The sequence below is a fragment of the Lissotriton vulgaris genome, chromosome 8, assembly GCF_964263255.1.
Source record: "Lissotriton vulgaris chromosome 8, aLisVul1.2, whole genome shotgun sequence".
Classification (NCBI taxonomy): domain Eukaryota; kingdom Metazoa; phylum Chordata; class Amphibia; order Caudata; family Salamandridae; genus Lissotriton; species Lissotriton vulgaris.
This window is the reverse complement of record NC_141696.1, coordinates 1027488111-1027508924: the sequence shown is the minus strand read 5'-3', so window position 1 is coordinate 1027508924 and position 20814 is coordinate 1027488111. Positions and strand designations below refer to the sequence as shown.

Genomic DNA, 20814 nt, shown 5'->3' with positions numbered 1-20814 from the left:
AGATTTTCGCTGTTTGCCTCTGCAAGCCTAAGACCCGCCATGTGTGTGTGCAAGAGGTTTTTAATTCACATTTTCACGTCATGTATTCTCATTGCAAAAGCCATTCATTTGTGCAGAACCACTGACTGTAAAACAATTGCAACAAAAATTAATTCATAATAATAGAAGGCCAATAAAGGAGAAGAAACATTCAGGAAGGAAAGGCTTACAAACCAGGAGATTTGGCAAACAGGACTGGCTATCAAAAGAGACTTGAAAAGTGAACTCCCTCGTCTTTCTTGCATTAAAAACAACACAAATAGTAGGACCTCATCTTCACTTCGCTATCTTACCACTTGGTATAACTGTTATGTTATGCTGTGCTATGATACCATGAGGGGGTATCCAGGCACTTGTCCAGGTGTGAAGGTTTTTGGTCCCCAATGTGCTTGTATAAAGATCCAGGTCTTCAGCTTCTTGCGGAACTCAAACAGTGAGGCGGAGGCTCTGATGTGTTGAGGGAGGTTGTTCCATCTCTTGCGTGTGATGTAGGCGAATGAGAGACATCTAGTTTTGCTTGTGTGGATGCGGTGAATATGTGCAAGAGTGAAGCAGAGAGTAGGTGTCTGGTGGGTTGGTAAAACTCAGTCATTTCAATGAAACCATTTATTCTTCACTGACTCTTTACTGCTATTTTACATGTTTTGGGGCCAATTCTCAAAGACCTGAAGGTGTACATTATTACATATTAAAGAAGTACTGGTTTGCAAACTCCATAAAGCGTATGTGAATTAGTCCATATATGCTTGTCGGTATTAATACAAGAGTTTAAAAATAAGTGGTTCGTGTTCTAAAAGTGGAAACCTTCTCATCTGTGTAAGATATAGTTAAGATGTTTTTAAAGGTGGAGACTTTTATGTGTCACTCTCTGAATTGTTTTAACTCGTGCACTTCTGAGTGTATTTTTAGTTGTTTTGCATTGTCTAGCAACAATTCTGAAAATAAAGTGTCCCAAAGCATCACATCTGTCATCACTCCTACTGTTGACATGGACAGGAGGGTGGGGGCGGGGGGTCAGAAATTAATAAATTGTGCATTTCAACATCAAAGTGACTAATTATTCTTTGAGCATCAATGAAATCCCAGTGTAAATCCCTACTAAAATAGCAATTGTATTAAAATGTTTGACTTTATTTTTATGTCTATATATCGATAATTTTACTCAGTCCAATTTCAGTGCTAAAAATAGATAATTGAGTTAAAAATATATATATATATATTGTGTTCTGCTCCACAGGGCACAATAATTGATCCTACATCGCAAGTCAGACACTCCAATAATTATCGATTGTGAAATGTGATCCACCCAAGGATTTAGAATACTTTTTTAATGAACTTTGGCGAATCTGCACATCTTCACATTAAAGTTGGACATGTTGGTTTTACTGCCTGAATTCGAGGCGGCAAGGGCGGCTCTCGCATGGTTCCCTGGCATTCTTTCGTACTGTCTCTGCCAGCTGTATGTTGAACTGATGTGACAACCTGCCACGGAGTTTGTGCCAGCTCGCACAGAAGATGACTCTCGGGTGGCTTGCAGCTGGATCGATACCTGTTTCTTTATGGAACCAGGCTCTCCAATTCGCTGTGCATGAAGGGGAAGTAATTGCAGCCTCCACCCTTTGCTGCAGAGGTCAGACGAGGTCGGGGACATATTTGGGATTGGTTTAAAGAAGGTGCAAAAGAAAAGCTGTTTTTTATTGAAGAGAGCAAACAAAACGTATTCTCCCTGGTTGAGAAATCCGTGTGCAGAGTGAACTATTCTGAAGTCGGTGCCCTTGAACATTTAATTAAAGAAGGCAATCTGATAATGGCTAATCTGAAATAAGACGGATAACTGCAAATCAGACGAGAAGAGATCGGAAAAGAGTGTCTGCACATGCCAGGACCCTTGCACCTTTCTCATTTTCGATCACTTCCACAATTCTTGGTTTATTATATCATTTGTTTCATAGTTTAAATAGACATGCAATGTATACGTTTTATCAGAACCAGGTTTTTTTCCATTGCCACAGTCCTTATAATCATACCAGGCCTCACAACCATGATTTCATAGGAAGTGTTACCCTGTTTAAAATGGTAAATTATGCCATAACATATTTTGAGTGTTTCTCGGGCAACATACGTTTCGATCCGAAAGTATATCCAAGAAGGCAAACCCAGATTATATTCTTGCAAGGATTAGTGATTGTCAAAATAAGTAAAATACACACGTTCTGCTTTGGGGAGATAATAAAATATTGTTCTTCACATTAATTCACTAGCAGGCAAAGATTTCCACAAATAAATAGACCATATCTTACTTTACAATGTTTGGTGCTAGGAATAAAAAGAGCATGTCTGATGGTTGCTACATTGGCATTTAATGAAAACTATCACATTTTCAAGTGCGCCCTACATATTAATATTCATTTTTCTTCTTAGTGATAGGTTTAACGGATTTCCTTTTAGCAGCTTGCTCTTGAAAAGTTCATATTCCATCTTTAAAGTACCTTAATCTGAAAATATTTATGTTTTGCTCGGTCACAGATTTCTTTCAGAGAAATGGGGCTTCATTTAGAGATTGACAGATGAGGACATACACCCAAAAAGTGATTAATGTCCCAGAGCCCTAAAGGATATAGCTAGCTGTTACATTTTACATAGAATTTGTGGCAGATGTCCCACAGACATACAATTCTAAATAACATTCAGGGTATGCAAATGTATCACCCCAAAAGCCTGTGGAAGATTTTATGTGAAATTAATTTTGAATTAAAGAGTGTCTTATTATGCAGTAAATGATGGATTTTGACTCGTCGATCCTGCGCAAATTACGTAAGTACTTTCTATAATTGAGTTTATTTGAAGGAACGCATTTGCTGCTGGTACTTAATGGTGGGATGAAAGAAATAGAAAAGTTAAATAGGTTTTGGGAATTCTAAGATCTACTTTTTAAGGGATCATTTAACGTGTTACCAATCGAAGGAGTGATTAAAGATAAGTTGTAAAAGATGTCTCAAGTCCATAACAGAAAGTGGCATTTTTCTCAATAGGACATTTATTTGACTGGGATTAGGCCAGCCTTATGATATATTTTCCAACCACCAGGCTATTTCTTCAAAGTCTATTTTTAATGACTGCCTCCTGTTAAAAAGTTGATTTTCAGGGGGTTGCTTCTTAAAGAATCTACAATTAACACAATTTTCATCCACACATTCCGATACTATTGAAGTTAGCATTTAAAAAAATAATAATCTTGAAGTAGTGGTAGCCAAATGTTTGCGTTTTGGCCCACTCCTACTGATTATCCAGTACCTAGCAATATTGAAACATTTCCTTCCTGACATATGGTGAAAGAAAGTAAGTATATGAGACTCTGAAAGAGTAAAGGCTTGATTGCAGGTCACAAACACACCACGTGTATGCGTTGCTTGGCATCTATTTTTTCTTTGCAGCGAAGAAGAGATTCATTTGCTGAGATTATCCGAGTAGGGATGTAGACCGTATAGAACATGTGGATCCGGGAAAATGCTAATTATAGTTGTCACAACCTCATTACATCTCCTCTAAGAGAGTGTTAACTGTAGTTGTAGTGTAGAAAGCAGAAGCTAATAAAAGCTGATACACTTTTCTACTCATCACAGGTCAGAATTAGGAGTGAAATGACTGAGTGAGAAAACCAAACAGAACAGATGCAGCCTTTATTTTTACACTGCTACTCACACAGTGAGATAGGAAAATATACTTGTCTTCAAAAGTTACCAATCAACAAATCTCATCTGCAATGGCATGTTTAAAAAGAATTAAAAATGGAAGTATATCATTGTCGATACATTGGCCATACATCCCACAGCAGTTTTAAAATTGAGAATCATTTTTATGTACTATGTAGGAGCACCTCACTACAATTGAAACAAGGTCTTCCTTGAAAGAGATATTGCTTCAGAGATTTCAGCCACTGTTGAACTAGCTGAAGTCTGGTAGATTTTACTTAGCCACAGGTATCATACATTACACAGTCTACATGTTTCAGCTCTGGTTGCTTCACTGACAACCTGTCCTAGGATTATAGGTAACACAGACGGGCAAGCACAGTATTAATAAAAATATAACATATTGCCTAAAAAATTATTTCCAATTTTAGACATGCATAACAAGATGATAAAATAAATACTATGAAATTTGCCGGTTATGTACAGTACAATCTCATAGGAACTGACTGTTATACTGTTGCAGCACTGACAAAGTGGAGGCTTTAACCAGTGGATCACTCAAGAGTAAGATTCTGGTGGCATACACTTGTAAGTCACAATGTTACACATTGAAGTGCCTACCCATTTGGTCTCAATGTGACATCTTCATGCCCTCACTGCCTTGCCAGTTGCAACTGAGTTCAGAATCTGATGAGCGGCTAAGCCAGTTTTGATCTCTTCATATAGGAAATTCCTTCTTCCAAAGCAAAAACCCCAGTTTTTGGAATCTTGTCACTCTGCTCTGGGATGCAGCTTGCTAATCAAGCAGCAGCCTTTGTTCTTATCCCTAACTGTGAATTTATGACCGTGTTAAATCACCAATGTTTGCAACTTTTCTACGGTCATATATTCGGTCTGCAGGTGTAAACGTTCAAATAGGTCCCACTTTGCCCAATTTGTATACACAAAAATAGTTGTGACTTGATCACTTCTGAAAATACTGTAAAATGTTTGGGGGCTGCAAGCAAACCAGTAAAATAAAACACTGCCCATAAGGATAAACCTAATTTTTTCATGACACCATTCAAGACAAAAATATTTCTTAATAAATATCTCAACACATAACCTGTAAGCAAATTCACACAGAGTTCCTGTTGGGGGTTCTTCTCTGAAGTCATGGAATTTCCTTCAGATATTGGTGGGAACAACAAGCGTGTAACACATCTGAAACGTTGAATGGAAACATTTGTTTCCTTTCTGGATATGCATTCAAGGACACTCTCACTGGCAACCAATATGAAGAAAAGGGCCGTGCAAAAACAACCCCAGGTTGCTGAACTTTTACGAATAATGTCACCGGAATGGCAACCTACAAGACATCTGCAATGTTTTAATTCTAACATTATTTGTAAACCATCTCTCAATTGGACATCAAGCTAGCAAGCATTGGCTCGCCGTCTTAAATTGTGGAATATCTTACCATATTCAGAAACTTTTGATTGGAATTTTGGCGCTGGGCTGTCTCTTCTCGAAAGGCTTAAACTCATGTGATGTTGGACTTCATCTGTTTGTGAGATAGAAAAAAACTGAATATTAAGGGATTTCCAAATAATAAACATGCTTGAATTAAGAAAGAAATATTAGTTGAAAAATGTCTCTCTTTTGTGATGTCAAATGGACTCTATTGCTTTTCCTATTTCGTTTTGATAGGAAAGCTTCAGAAAAACTATGTCTACTTCACTTTTACAATTATGATGCAAGAATGCTGTCAAGATACACATATATATTCTTTTTTTATATTTGTATAATATTACTTCCTATAGTTTGCCATTACACTTTCTCACCTCCACTGACCAGCTATAAAGAACCAGAAGTGGAGAGTCAGGGTGATGGAAACTAAGGGAAGGAAACCATTTAAATAGGAAACATTTGAAAAGCCAATAGATCTGTTTTTGGTTAAAGGAAGTATTTCTTAATAGTTGACAATAATCTTATGTGTGTTGCACTCAGTTGTCCAAAAGTGAAGCAACATCTTGATCTAAAATATTGAAGCTAAGAGTAATACCGCTTTGATGAGCAGACTGCATTAGTAGAGTTAAGCTATACCCTCAAAGAAGGTATTCATTTGAAGGAGTTAGAAGATGATGTTTGCATGTTAAGTGGTGAACATCAAAAACATAACAAGCACAATATTGCTTAGTAAATTCTTTTGATAAAGACTCAGTATTTTCCTTTCATCTTTAAGAAAGCCTATCTGCAAGTATGACTTTACTTTGTGAACTACAAAGCTGTACACTGTACAGGTTATCATTACAGCAATGCGAAATATATGAACATTCATAGGTGATTGATTGATGAATATCACAGTGCCTTATTGAAATACTAAGGCATTCCTAAACAAAAAATATGTAAATCAGCAATTAATGCATAATTTTGTCAGCAACATAAATGTATCAGCAAAAAATGAACTGGGTCTCAAGCTAAATGTTCTATCTGAAGTTCTGATGACATGACTGTTTGATAGCACCATCACAAGTACCTAATGGCAACACAAAATGGCACAAAGTGGTCATCCTCAAAATGCCCTGAACTTGATGAACTGCCAATCAAAGCAATGGAAAAGCAAGAGTACGTCGTGTACAGTGCACTGGGTGTGCCCAAGCCCTGTATATCAAATGCCACTAGTGAGCTTCACACTGAACAGGGAAACAGATGCTCCTCTGTTCGAGCAGCACTGGGGCAACTTACACTCGGCATTAACTGCAAGATAAGATTTCTACAAATGGAAAAATCACACATTTTTGTTAACACTGAGCAACAGGCTGGTGAGCCACTCACTGCATCCAAGTGAGGCCCTGCTCCCTCGCACACAGAGCGTTATCACATGCACGCTGTGCCTCATTTATTTGTACACCCAGTGTTTGAAGTACTGCTGAGACTTTTCTGGCCCTGACATCTCTTCTGCCTGCCTATCACTACCCTGATGTGGGCACCCGGCCGGGTAGCCTGTGAGTTTATTTTCTTCACTATTTTCACGGTGCCACTGCTCCTCACACTGGTCAAGGCAGGCTTCGGTTCAGATGTCCCGACATTTCTAGGTCCTGAAGAGACCCTACATTCTAAACATGGTCAAAACGCCGTCGACAGTTAACAAAGGTGAACCATTACCCAAAGTGATGTGTTCAACACATGGCAAATTTTCTGATGGTCGCCCAATGTTGTATAGTGAAACCTTGCACATATGTCACATATTATGTCACAATTAGCCTAGGTTCCAAACGTTCTTTCACTGAGACACCTCTCACTATTGTTCATTTACTGTCTGCTGTAAAAAATATTTTTATTGCGAAACACCACGTATGTAATGTTTATTTTACCTGCTTACTATATAAAAAACTGCACAAATTAACTCCATCCTCGGTGTGTATGGTCAGCTGTCTTTTTGACATCAATCCAACCCTGTACATTGCCATTGTGCACACTCTATCAGAAAATACCTTTGTTTATCCACAGGAGCCATTGTTTCCTCACATACTGGTGGGCCTGCAGCACTGATTGTGCCACCCACATGAGTAGCCCGGTAAATGTATCTCAGACCTGCCACTGCAGTGTCTGCGTGCGCACTTTTAAACTGCCATGTACACCTAGCAATTGCATCCACTTTCCAGGCCCTAGTCCTCCCTTTTCTTACATTTAGGGTACCCCTCAGGTAGGCCCAAGGTACCCCCATAGGCAGACCTTCCCTTTTCTTACATTTAAGGTGCTGCCTGCAGGGTACAGTGTATGTGAAAGGTAGGACATTTACTTTTGTGTGTCGCATGTACTGATAGTGAAATACTGCCAATTTCCTTTTTCACTATTGAAAGTCTATCTGTCCCATAGGCTAACATGGAGGTTTCTTCATAACATCATACAAGTATAACTTTCCATTGGGACAACATGGAGAAATCAAGTTTAGGCTCTCTGAAATCAGAATTTAATAACACATCTTTATAGGAAGATGGTTTTTAAATTGTGTGTTTGAAAATGCCACTTTTAGAAAGTAGGCATTTTCTTGTTTAACCATTCTGTGTGACTCTGCTATTTGTGTATTGACTGTTTAGTTTTGGAGTGGCAGGAGCTGGGGATGTGCATCAAAGGGGTGTAGGTATGCCCTGCCTTTCATTGGGTGACTCAAAGCTGTGCTAAATAGACCTTGGCTGTATTTCGAGTGTTGGGAGGAGTCTCACTTGAGCCTGAATAGGCTGTGTCTCCTTTGCACAATGCTGTCTCAACGTCCTGTGATCATGCTGCACCAAAGAGGACAGAACTGGTTTGGCCTGGGCTCAGAGACACTTGCCACATAAAGAACAACAAGAAAATGGGGTATAAGTATTGGATATTAAACCCCAGAGAATTAGATCACTTCTGGACTCAAGTGGAACCTCTGCCAAGAAGAGGAGCTGGAGAGCTGTAAGTAGGAGTACTGCCCCTTTGCTGTGTGTGCTATGCTGGGTTGGCCTGCAGTTGCTCTTTCTGCCAAGTAGAGGACAAATACTGGAACTTGGCTGTGAACCTGCTTGAAATAAGAATCTCCAAGGGCTTGTGTGTCTCAGGGCTACAAAGACCTAACCTGCTTCCACTGACCAGCACCTGGAGTACTCTGTGGACTCCTCTATTCAAAAGGGTGCCAATGCCAGTTCCTGGGCCCTTACAATTGTGTAGTTGGTGCTTCACAGCAAGAATATTGTAAGAACTGGGATTCTCTAGTTGGCAGAGGTAAGTACCTTTGACCAAATAGGGACCCCTACTTCTAGTCAGGGTAGGGAGATACACACAGTAGATAACCCCTGCTCACCCCCTAGGTAGCTTGGCACGAGCAGACAGGCTTATCCCCAAGGCAATGTGTATAATATTTGCACTTAACACACACAATGACTCTAAAGCACACCACAAACTGAGACCACACAGGTAGATATATCAAATATATATATCTTTATCTAGGTTAGGCAGTTTAGCAAAAAGCAATGCAGTACATATTCTCTTTATATTCTCATAAGGTTGCACTTTTTTCTAGGAAGTCTTTATAGCATTTAACTCTCAGTCTCACAAGGTTCAAAAAGCAATTGTAGCAGGCTGTAACACTTTAAAAAGTGGCTCAATGTTGTTCTTAGCGCTGTTCTACTGAAGCGCCTCCGTGGTCACACAAAAAGAAGTCTCTCTTCACGGAGAGAGACCCTCATGCAATCCCCGCCGATCCCACTAGCTCTCAGCCTGCTCTCGACAATCCAATGAGCGGCTGGAAGCTGAGTTACCTGTAAGCGGGCACGGGCGGTGACTAGCGCACCACGTGGGTCACTCTGCAAGGACAGGGCGTACTTTGCACTCGAACTCGGCTCTTCTTCCTGCCCAGATTGCCTTCAGTTATGAAGCGGGAAGCGTCACTCACTTCCGCTCTCCTCACCTTCCAGCTTCGGCTCCTGGCGCAGTCCAATCCGTGCGCGGCTCCTCAGGCGAGCCCCTCCTGACGTCACAGCTCCTTCTTTCGGCCAACCAATACCAGCGCGGCTTCTACTGAAGGGGCTCATCGCTCTGAGCTAACCAGGGCTCCGCTCCATCGGTTTCTCCTTCGGCAGCCCCGGCCAGGCATGGCGAGATTCTCAGGATTTTTCTGGCCCCGGGCAGCGGCGGTGAAAAGCGGCATGGTGATTTTCAAGTGGCCAGAGGCGGGCAGAGTGCTCGTGAAGCCACCAATGCTCTTTAAAGGAGAAGTCATGAGGGGAGGCACAACGCTCCTCTGGTCTTCTGCCCTGAGGTGCCGATGAGCACACCGATCCTCTGGCACGGCCAATAGTTAAAAACTCACGCACCAAGGAGCGACTGGAGCACGGTCTCCACAGCGTCTTGTTGTTTCTGGGGAACCTTTTGACCCTGGGTTCCAGGACAGGTGGCCAGCTTTACTCAGGCCCTTGGAGATTCTTTGGCAGACACAGCACACTGCAAAGTCTTGAGGTCAAGCAGGCAGGGGTCACAGCACACAGCAAAGTCCCCTTCTTCTCTCCTTTAGATGAACAGCAAAAACAGGTCAGCCCCAGAGCACACAGCAAGGGCAGTCTCCCTCAGTTTCTTCAGCGGTCCCTCTTCTGGCAGAGGTTCCTCTTGATTGTAGAATCTAAAAATCTGTTGTCAGGGGTCCTTCTCTTATACCCCTAAAAGTCTTTGAAGTCTTTGTGCAAGTGGGTCCTGAGCCCGGTCTAAACCAGTTCTGGGTGTTGCTGGAGTACTTTGGCTTCCTGGCTTCTTCCTTCCTTTCAGAGTGAGGGGCAGAGTCGTCAGCCGCCCAGCAGGAGGTGGAGCCAGCATTGTGGCGGGCAGGCACAGCCCTATTCACTCCCAGGTGCTATCTCCTCCCACCACTCTAGTTGCAGATGCAGTCATTCAACCAAGGGCTGACTCAGACAGCCTCCTGGGGTTCCCCAGCTCCTGTCACCCTCAAACCAGACAGTCAATCCAGAAGCAGGCCCAGGCACACAGAAAGGTTAGACAAGAGAACAGCCACTTTCTAAAAGTACTGTTCTCAAACACAGAATTCAAAAACAACCTTTCCTAAAAGATGTGTTATTAAATTCTGAGTTCAGAGATATCAATCACTTATGTCCTATCTTGTTCCTGTGGTAAGATAGGCTGGTATCCATCGGGACCAGCCTCCCCCATGTTAGTCTATGGAGCAAGATAACCTTGCAGCATTGATCACACAAAATGACTGCTGTTCACTACCAGAGCATTTTACCTGCACTAGTACATGCTCTACCTTTCATATACACTGCACCCTGCCCAAGGGGGTACCTTGAGCTTTCCATAGGGGTGACCAATGTGTACACAAAGGGAAGGGTTAGGCCTGGCCAGTGGGGACACTGACCAGGAGAACATGGCAGTTTACTGACTGCACACAGGCACTGCGGTGGCAGGCCTAAGACACCATTTTAGGGCTACTCATGTGGGTGGCACAACCAGTGCTGCAGGCCCACAAGTAGCATCTGTCATCACCAGCCCTGGCACACCCAGTGCACTTTACTAGGGACTTCGTGGTGATACAAATATGACAATCAGGTACATCCAATCAATATGATAATTTCCATAGGGAGCACTTACACTCTGGCACTGCTCAGCAGTGGCAGAGTGTCCAAAGCATCTAAACCAGCAAAAACGAAATCCAGCACAGCATCAAAAATACAGGAGGCAGAGTCAAAAAGATAGGGGAAAACCACACCATGGGAGTCAGGTCCAACAAATATGATGTTGCAACCTAAACCGAGGCGGGGGGCACCACTCGTGAAGTGCACAACGCACTTTCCGGCCGGCACTGCAGCTCTAATAACCGAGGAGGGTTACCTCAAAAACTGTCCGCCATTGCATTGCATCACCTGAACGGATGTCTCACCACTGGCGCTGCCTAATAGCCCCTGTCCTGGATTCAACACCTCCCCTCCTCACCTACTCGACGCCTTGCCTCCCTGTGGCAACTGGGAACCGGCCTCGCCCTGGGACAGACGCCACCCCTCCAGGACACCATGCATAATCTGATGACTTTGTTTCCAAGGTACTGTTGTTTGGGGGTTCGTGTGACTTCGTGACTGGCCCGCACATCTGGCGGTCTGTGCCGTACTTTGGATTTATGCCTGTCACAACGTCGTAATAGCCCCAGGTAGAGCTATTTGTTTCCACAAGTGCTATTTTTGAAGTAACTGTTCTAGAATTCATAATCTTGATAAATATGTTGGATTTCTCTTGTTTTGGTCTTGTTTGGTTTAGCTAAACATACTTTTTTTCTAAACTGGTGTGGTGCCCATTTGTGGTGCTCTTCTCTGTGCATGTATACCTAGTACATAGTGCATGAGAGGGTCTCTGTTGATGGTGGTTAAGTTTGGGATTTATCCTTGAATTATCATACTAGTTTAAGAAGGATTTTGACCTAATGCCTTTTTCTTTTCCAAATGTATTGGGAGAAAGATTCATCAACAACAAACTTTAGTTTCATAATAATTACTGAGATGCAGTTCAGTGTCTCCTCTAAAGATGAGACACTGTGTAGCTGGAGCCCTGTATAACCTTTAAGATAGGTTGATTTCTCCTTAAAAAGGTTGCAACCATGGACATCATACACCTCCCCAACCCTCTCCAAAACTGGATTGTGCAACCGAGAACACGCAACAGAATAGTAGCTCTGGTTCCTACTCTGAGGGGCATATTTACTAGAGAAGTGGCGGAGCGTGGCGTTAGCCTCTTAGGCTGAACGCCACGCTCTGCTCTTCTGATACGCAGGGTTGCATCGTATTTACAAAATATGGTGTAGCCAGGCGTTTCCCCCTAAGCTGGAACTAAATAGAGCAGCCTAGCGTCAACGCAGGTACCCTTGCACCATAGCGCAAGGGTGTCCGCGATGAGAAGAAGATTGTTTATGTGCAGGAAGGTGTCCCTTCCTGCACATAATCAATCTTTAACCCCTTGCGTGCTGATGACAGAACGGTTCCGTCATCAGCATCAGTTGAGCTGTGCTGATGACGGAACCATTCCGTCATGACTCCGCCCGCGCAAGGCGGAGTCAGCACAGGCGGAAAATACGCCCCGCACGCAAGGGGTTGAATGGTGTTTTCAAACTTCTTTGTGTCCTGCTTAATGCAGTACGCATAGAAGTTGCAAAATGTCAATTTGTTTTTTGATTGTGCAGTAAGGGACACCATCCTGTACATAAACAATCAAAGGCCTTTTGCTATGTGTATGTGTGCTGCACAACACAGCACACATGGAAACAGCAAAAACGAGGAGAAATTAAACATTTCTCCTTGTTGCGCCTGTTTAAGAACAAGTTTTCCTTTGATGAAATGAACATGTTTTTGCTATTCTGTTCGTGCAATTGTTTTATGTAAGTTAGCATTTGCTGCACCATTTTATGTTTAGCCGCCATTTTGAATCATGCCTGTTGGACTTGGCCCTTTTTGGCAGGATCACCCGTGAACCTTTTGCCTTAAGCTCTGATGTGGTGGTAGTAGTTTTAGGCCTGTGGGCACTTTAGCACTGTGGCCCAGTGTAAAGTGCTTGCCCTACCTGTGTACCTGTGATGAGGTTGGCCTGCCCTCCCTTAGGAATGCATGGGGATAAGTGTGTACGTGGTAATTCCTGGTATGAGAGGAGTGCAGGGTCGAGTTTAGTATGTATGAACTTGTGAGGATAAATGCTGCACAATGGTGCGTGCAGATTTATGGTGACTGGTGGAGAAATGCCACTTTTAGAAGTTGGCATTTCTGTGTACTGTGTGTCTGCCTGCCTGATGTGAATTGCATGTCTGGCTTGTGATTGACAGGAACTGAGAGGTGTGGGTGGCTCCAGGAGGGGCAGGGTGAGTCAGCTAGGCTGAAAGGGACACCTGGGCTGAGAGTAGTGGGAGGAGAGATCCCCTGAATGGGACTGTGACCAGGCTGTACAATGCTGGCTCTGCCCCGTGTGGTATGCCTGATCACTGAGCCCCCATCTGACAAAGGGGAAGAGGAGCTTCGAATCCAAAGTGCTCCAAAGCCCCTCTAAACAAGTTCTGACTGGTATCCCCAAGCCCTGTGCTGTGACACAAAGGGAAATGTAATATAAATATAAGGGCTGTGAACCCATGTAAATGGTCACTTCTTGTTCCTGTACTCAAGGGGGGTTGCTGCTACTGGGGCTCAAGAGGAACAGCCATGGGGGCTTGCCTCCCTGCTGCAGGGCCCTGTGTGCTGGCCTCCCCGGGCCCTGCATTACCCTTCCTCTAAGGACTGATTCTTTGGCGTGCAGAACCCTTCATCTATGAGGACTTACTTTTGATGGCCCATGCGCCCTGTGAGTGCTTTGTTTTATATTTCTAGGAGTGCATTGGTTGCCCTGAGGAGCGCTTCTGTTTTCTACTTGCAGGGCTGGGCTGCGATCCTCTTTGAGGGAATCCCAACGTAGGGATTCCTCCGCTTCAGCTAATTTCGTAGTGGGTGACCACCACGCATAATATCCGCCTTGGATTTATTCTATTTTTCAGCGTGTGCCCACCCCGCTTATTTGCTGTCACAGCGGGTGCCTACCCCGCTGGTATCTTTATGCAAAGCGTGAGCCCACCCCGCTTTTCACCGCTGCAACCCGAGGGACAATGGCCGCCGCCCTGGAAGCCAGGCAAAGTTCGCCTGCCTCTGGGCGGGGGCAGCGGCGGGAGCAGAAGTAGTGCAGGCAGAAGGGAGGACGGGAGCCTACCCAGCCTCGACGAGCACCCCGGCAAAGTCCTGGGTCCCAGGAGGGGGCCCAGGTGAAGAGAAGAGGATGGCCGAGGCAGCTGATGGCAGGGCAGGCTTCCATGAGCGAAGGGAAGCCCCGCGCTGCGAGAGAAGGGCTGTCAGTCACGCAGCACAGAGAGGAGACCCCAAGCAGCGCCAGTGAGCAGGTAAGTGGGGCTCGAGTTATGTTGTGCCTGGGAGAGGCACAGAGTCAGAGCGGCCCCGTCTGGCAGCGGGTCGCTCCAACGCTTGGGGGCAAGTTCTTTTTGGTGCATAAAAGAGCCCAGTGTCTTTGGGGGCAGATCAAGGTGCATTGTCGTCACTAAGATGGTCCCACCAGAGAGCAGGCCACCCCAATATTGGGGGCATGTGTTTAATGCCATCAGGGGGGTCCAGAGGGCACAGAGGTGCCAGACCCCCCCTTCATGAGAAGTGCCACAGCTGCGCCAGCGCGTGCAGTTGCAACAAGTTGGGCACAATTGCGAGAGAGTCCCTGAGTGGGACCAGAGACCTAGAGGTACCAGTGAGTTTCTCAGCTGCCCAGCAAGTAGTGGGCAGCTGCTACGTTTAGGTTTGCGCAGTGGCGCACTTTGGATTTTGCTGCATAGGCAGCAACCCTGACATTCTGGACACAGAGCATTTGAGCCCCTTTTGCGATGGCCAGTTTGCCAGAGGGTCTGCGATTTACCTGATATTAGGAAATGTGATGCTTTACTATGATTCATACCTCTAAATGTGTTTTTTATGATTATGAGGATGTTTGCATATTATGGTTTATGCTGGTTAGACTATGTTCCCATGCTAGTGAGATTATGTTCCACTGAGATTATTTCCAAATGTGGGCTATGCTTAGGAGGTGAGGGTCTAATGCGTTTAGACCTATGAGATGATTGCATAATGTGTTTATGCTGGTGAGGTTGGCGCAGAATGTAATTCGTGCCTAATGTGATACTCTGCATAATGTGGTTTATGTTACAGGCTGATCCTGAGTACAGTGGTTACCAGTGATTACTGGTTGTTCGTTTATGATATGTTTTACTTTTACTAAATTCGCTTTGTGATGGTTCTGACAGTGGTCCAGTGGGCCCTGCCAGGTGTAAATAATTCCTTGTAAATATGACCTAGTGCCAGGTGGCACGATGTATATTATGTGAGTACTATTCTAATGTGTTATGAGAATACAAAGGCTATTGATATAACCGTGTGTGGAGTTCCTTTTGTGGTATGCCTGGGATATTGTTGCTGCGTGCATGTGCAAATGCTTTACACATGGCCTCCGGGATAAGCTTGACTGCTCATGCCAAGCTACCAAGGGGGTGAGCAGGGGTTATCTTTGGCGTGTAACTCCCTTGCCCTGACTAGAGTGGTGGTCTCTGCCTGGCTTTGGCGCAAGCCTTAGCCAGCCAGAGATCCCATTTCTAACAATGCAATTAGCTGCTTATTGTCTCCTTGTGAAGCATGCTGTGGAAAGTTTCATTTCTCCAAGGTTAGTCCTTGATCTGCTAATGAATACACTGTTCTTATTAGCGCATACCTTTCCCACTAGATAGAGGTCTTCTCCCACCAGTCTATCGGCAGGCACGGACAGAGTGACCTATGGTAGAAGATACTGTGTGCCCGGCCTCAGAATGGAAACCCATCCTACTGTACTTCTTTGTGTTAGCTGCACCTGCTTGGAAAATTCCCATATGGGCGGGTCTTCCTTGGTTCTGAAATGTACATAATGTCTTGCTATGTTTGCTGAAGTTAGTCCTCTCTGCAAAACCCGAAGCGACTGGGCAGACGGGGCTCCACTTGAGTGTATCTGAATAAGCATATACTTGGTTTGTATTCTCTACTGTTTGACCGACTCTTCATTTGGTATGGAAGGCTGAGAGGTGCTCATGAGTGACCTGGGTGACCCTAAACGGGCCACTTCTTTCAACATGGTCTTAATTTTGGCACTGCCCCATATTTACGCATCCCTTGTAAATATGGGGCAGTGTCAAAATCAATAGATGTTGCAGTAGAACGCCCCCTGTAAGACCAATTGCCCACCCCATTTTATGCTGAGTATAGCATGAAACTGGGTCTTATGTACAAGACAGCGTTAAGCCATGTTAAGTGGCTAAATGCTGCCTTGTAAATAAGGCAAAGCACATATCGCCACAGTAGCATCACTAAACGGGACATTCCTGTTATGATAGGGGTTTTCAAATATGCCCCCAAGTGTCTGTGTAAAGGCTCTTTAGGCTGAATATGGAGTGGTGATCAGAGGGCCCTGAAAGTCGCAAATTCCTGTAAGCAGAATCTCTACAACCATTACTCAATATGTAAACCCAGTTGTGCAATAGCAGACAACATTATATCCTGTAAATGGGTTGTACCACATGCAAAATAGGCAATGATGCCTGGCCAGTGCCCTACATCACCATGGAAGCCAGCTCATCGCACAGTGCACAAAGCGAAAGCCTAATGGGTCTTTCACTAAAATCCAAGTGTATTGGGCATAGCAAGTCCTCTGCAAAGAGCATTTTGGCAGAACACAAAGTCCGCTTTTAGCAATATAGAGACACCAGCGCAGCAGGTGTGAAAATCACAATTGTATTCAGTGCAAGAACACAACAGTTATAGATTCATAAACAATAACGTAAGCAAGCTCTCTCCTGTAAATATATGTACTTACAGACTAGTTTAGGATAAGAAAGCTGGAAAAATTAAATGTGTGTGTACAAGCGAGAATAATATATAAATAGTGAGCTATGGCTCTTGAACGGATATCGTTTAATTCAAGGACAGATTTCAGTCTGGTGAATACCCATTTTTGCCATTAAATAATATGTAGAAAAACATGCGTACATATGAATGCAAGGACGCTAGGGGCTCTAGCTTAAGCAATGAAAAGAGATCTCCTTCCTATTGTTTGGGTGCAAAAAAACGAGCTGATGTACCTTTGATACCTGTCACGCCCTGGTCCCCAGTGTCAATGCGCCTGCTGCATTAATGAAAGCTACGCCCCTGTGTCTATTACCTCCTCATTCAGAGCACTGACAGAACCATGTAAGTTCAGAATGCAGCCATTAACGTTTGTGAGACTCTGAAAGCAGGCCTGTCAAAGTACCGCAGAGCCCGCGCATTTCAGTGTGCACTGAGGGAATACATCAGCATACTGATGCAGGTGAAAATAATCATAAACACATACACACGCACACACACAAAGTGTACCAAAGCAAGAATGGCTCGTCTCTGACAGGAATGCAGAGGCTAGGAAAACAAAGCACTTCTCATGAATTATAGCAGCAAGAACAGAATGACAACATGTAGTGCATGCGAAGGCTGTTACGGCTCTTCCATTCAACATGAAAGATACCCTTGTGTCACTGAAGGATGTTCCTCAGCTGTACAATCACCGGTTAGCTGTGGAAAAAGGTAGAGAATTAAGAATAGAGGGCCTCATTTGTGAGTTTTTGTTGCAGGGCAGCACAGCAAGTCACTTTGCAGCATTGCCCTGCGTCAAAAGAAAAGGGCTGGAATGCACAGTATTTATGAGATACAGCACATTCATCTCCTCTTCCACTGTGCAGGCACAGTTGTGGCTGCCTTGTGCCACTGCAGGTACTCTTGTACCATGGTACAAGGGTATCTGCATTGTAGCAATGATTGTTTTTAAGAAGTAAGGGACTCCTTTCTGCCCAAAAACAATCAATGGAGGAACATGGAGGAATAAGGTTATTGCTCCTCATTGCCTCTCCCATTGGGGGGCGTAGACTTTCGGTGCTGCCCCAGGTTTACATGATCTTGTAAATTTGGAGTAGCGTCAAAATCCATGGGTGTTTTGTGGGTACACCCGCTGCGACACCCATGGAATGCCTCCTTGATGGCTTTATGTCACCTCGTACTTATGTTTGAGAGGGCTGCACTGCTCAAGCATTATGCAAAGTGATTCTAAAGCAGCGAGGGATTTTTGTAAATGAGGCCCAGAGAGCCCAGCACAGTGCGTTGCTATTAAAACCATCAGAATCACTCATGTCAGTAAATATATTATGGATAATGCTTGACACTCTACTTTTCCAATATTTGATCAAGAAGCTTTCTTATCACCTCTGCTGCACAACAATGTGTTTGCCTGTCACCTACAAATACTGAATAAAAAAAGAAATCCGGCATGAAAACGAAAAAGAGTGTGAGTCATGCTTTACAAATATCTATAAGTATAATTGTGTTGTTGTGTGCATTTTTGACAAGTGAGGATCTGCTAAACAAGAACTATTACAGTTTTTTCAGCATTTAACACGGAGCAGTCAACTACAACTCACTAATTATAGAATTCTGATAGCAGATCAACACTTTATTGATGTCATACATCATACCATATTCTTATACGCACACTTTGGCATATTCATCAGCGGCACCATTGCATCACTTTCCGTGACGCAATAGTGGTGCATAATACTAAATCATATTTATAAGGACACATAAAGCCACTTTCTGTGGATTGCTTCTTCGATATGGATCAAGGCAAGGCAGAGCAAATCACTGCATTGCCTTACTCTGCACTAGGGAGGCATTCCAATGGGGTTTCAGTGGGTTTTTCCGTGGAACACGCATGGATTTTGGTGCCTCCCTAGATTTACAAGACCATGTGAACCTGGGGATGCGCTAAAACCTTAAGACTCCCCAGGGGATGTGCAACGCGGAGAAATAACTTTACATCTCCCAGTTTTTTCCTCTTTCTATGTGTGCTGCATTGTGTAGCACATATAAAAAGAGAAAAAAGTCTCCCAGGATTGTTTTGTACAGGAAGGGGCCTCTTCCAGCACAAACAGAATCTGTAGGCAACAAGGGCATCCATGCACCTAGGTGCAAGGGTGCCTGGGTTGGTGCTAGTCTGCCAAAACTGTGCCAGCAAAGTGGGAAAGGACAGGAATGCATCATATACCATAGATATGGTAACATTATTTTACTTTGATGTTGCCTGCGCTGCCTGGTGCCAAATCCCCATAATTATGCCCCACTCAGTCTAGTATAGATATACTGAGCTGGTTCAGCTTGCTGTTAAACTATGTGTTCCTTACATATCAATATAAATTAAATCTCAAGGTAATGGTTTGCATTTGCATAAGCAGAAAACTAATTCAAACACTTGACAGTCCAAGATGCTCTGTTTTTTCAAATCCCTTTCTTCAGAAAGCAAACACCCAAAGTTAGAGAAATGCAATCAATGAAGTATTGATAGAACACATAAAGAAGCAAGAATATATTGCTTGCTGCAGCTACACACAAATTGCAAATGGCAGCAACTCCTATTGGAAACAGAGAGGCAGGTGTTTGTGCAATAGATGTGCAAAAGGAATGACTTCAATTGGGATGACTGTGCTTGTGCTATGCCTGGCAAAATTATGGACCTACCATAAAAAGTGCATAATTCTCCCCTAAGGGAATACCCTGTTGATTTTTATGTCGTATTATATAGGAGCGTTTCATGTTACTGACTTGGAGGTATAGGGGTATTCCAAATGATAGTAGCAGTTGTGAATACATTTTAGACGAAACATGTTGAAGGAAATTACATTATTATGCAGTCACATAACATGTTTTGTGACTGAATCAATGCTATTTGCCAAGTTGCATATGATAGTGAACTGTCAGACATCGAAAATCACAGCTTATGCCCTTCTCTTAAATGAGGCAGCACACACAAAGCAAACAGGATGCCGGGGTATGGAGCCAGGGGATGCATGTGGGCATATGTGGACAGTACTGAAGGAAAGATGCGTAGGGGTAAGTTGCACCATACAGTTCAATCAGTAATATTTCACCGGTAAATAGTTTCCATCGTGACCAAACGCCTGCAGTTTGGTGCCTGCCTCGAGAATTGTACTCAGATAAAAGATCATCTTGAAAGTCAACAATATTTCTTGGACTGATTCCACCCTCACCCCGGAGAACCAGCAGATCAAAGGTTTCCATGCGTGGAAGGCCAACACAACCTTTTAACTTTATAAGAATGAATACTATTGAGTTGGGGAATAATAATTCCCAGTATTCAAGTGTTTAATGACTGTTCATTTTATTATGTGGCATCTTATATAGAAGATGATATAGTATTGGAGTGTTGAAGGGTCACCAAATAATAATGCTCTAACTTAATTATCTTGTGAAGGATACATTTTCTACTGCCACAACAAATATTAAACCAGTTTATTGTACCCCGTTACATGAACATAATTGTGCTATTCTGTTGGAAGACACTAATCTGCAAATGTGACCTTAAAAGAATTGGTTATTTGTCATCCACATTGTGACTACAAATAAAAGAGGATATGCAAGTGTAGTGGTAATGTGCAGAGAACATCAGATCAGCCACATGCTAAACTATGCCATATGTTAAAATGCAAGATTTTTACTATTCTTTGGACCAAGCAAAATTGAAAAATTCTACATGGCCCGCTGACCGACTGCATACAAACGCACAACATAAACATCCACACATACACCGATGACAGACAACTGATACTGTCCCTCAAGTTCACCACACATATCACTGAAAGAGCCACCAGGACGAAATCCAATTGCCTCAAATTGAACTCAGACAAAACCAAGGTTGTAGTCTACAGGGAGAACACCTTGCCATGGGACTCCACCTGCCGACCCAGAGACAGTGGATTTTCCCGCACACCCTCCTCGCAAGCAAGAGACCTCAAAGTCAGCATAGAGAACTAACTGAACATCACTGGCCAAGTCAACGCAGTGGTCTCAGCCTGCTTCAACAGATTAAGGATGCTGAAGAACATGTTCAAGTGGCTACAAGATAGCACCAGGAAAACGATCATCCAAGCCCTCATCACCAGCAGACT

The 20814-nt window shown here is 43.6% G+C and overlaps 1 protein-coding gene across 1 annotated transcript in view; it reads right to left on the bottom strand.

Moving 5' to 3' along the window:
- LOC147698257 (uncharacterized) overlaps positions 1-20814 on the bottom strand; it is a 955135-nt gene that overhangs the window by 432772 nt on the left and 501549 nt on the right. Inside the window, exon 4 of the mRNA XM_086936205.1 lies at positions 5191-5274. Coding sequence (XP_086792331.1) covers positions 5191-5274 — 84 coding nt within the window. The remainder of the gene's footprint in view (positions 1-5190; positions 5275-20814) is intronic.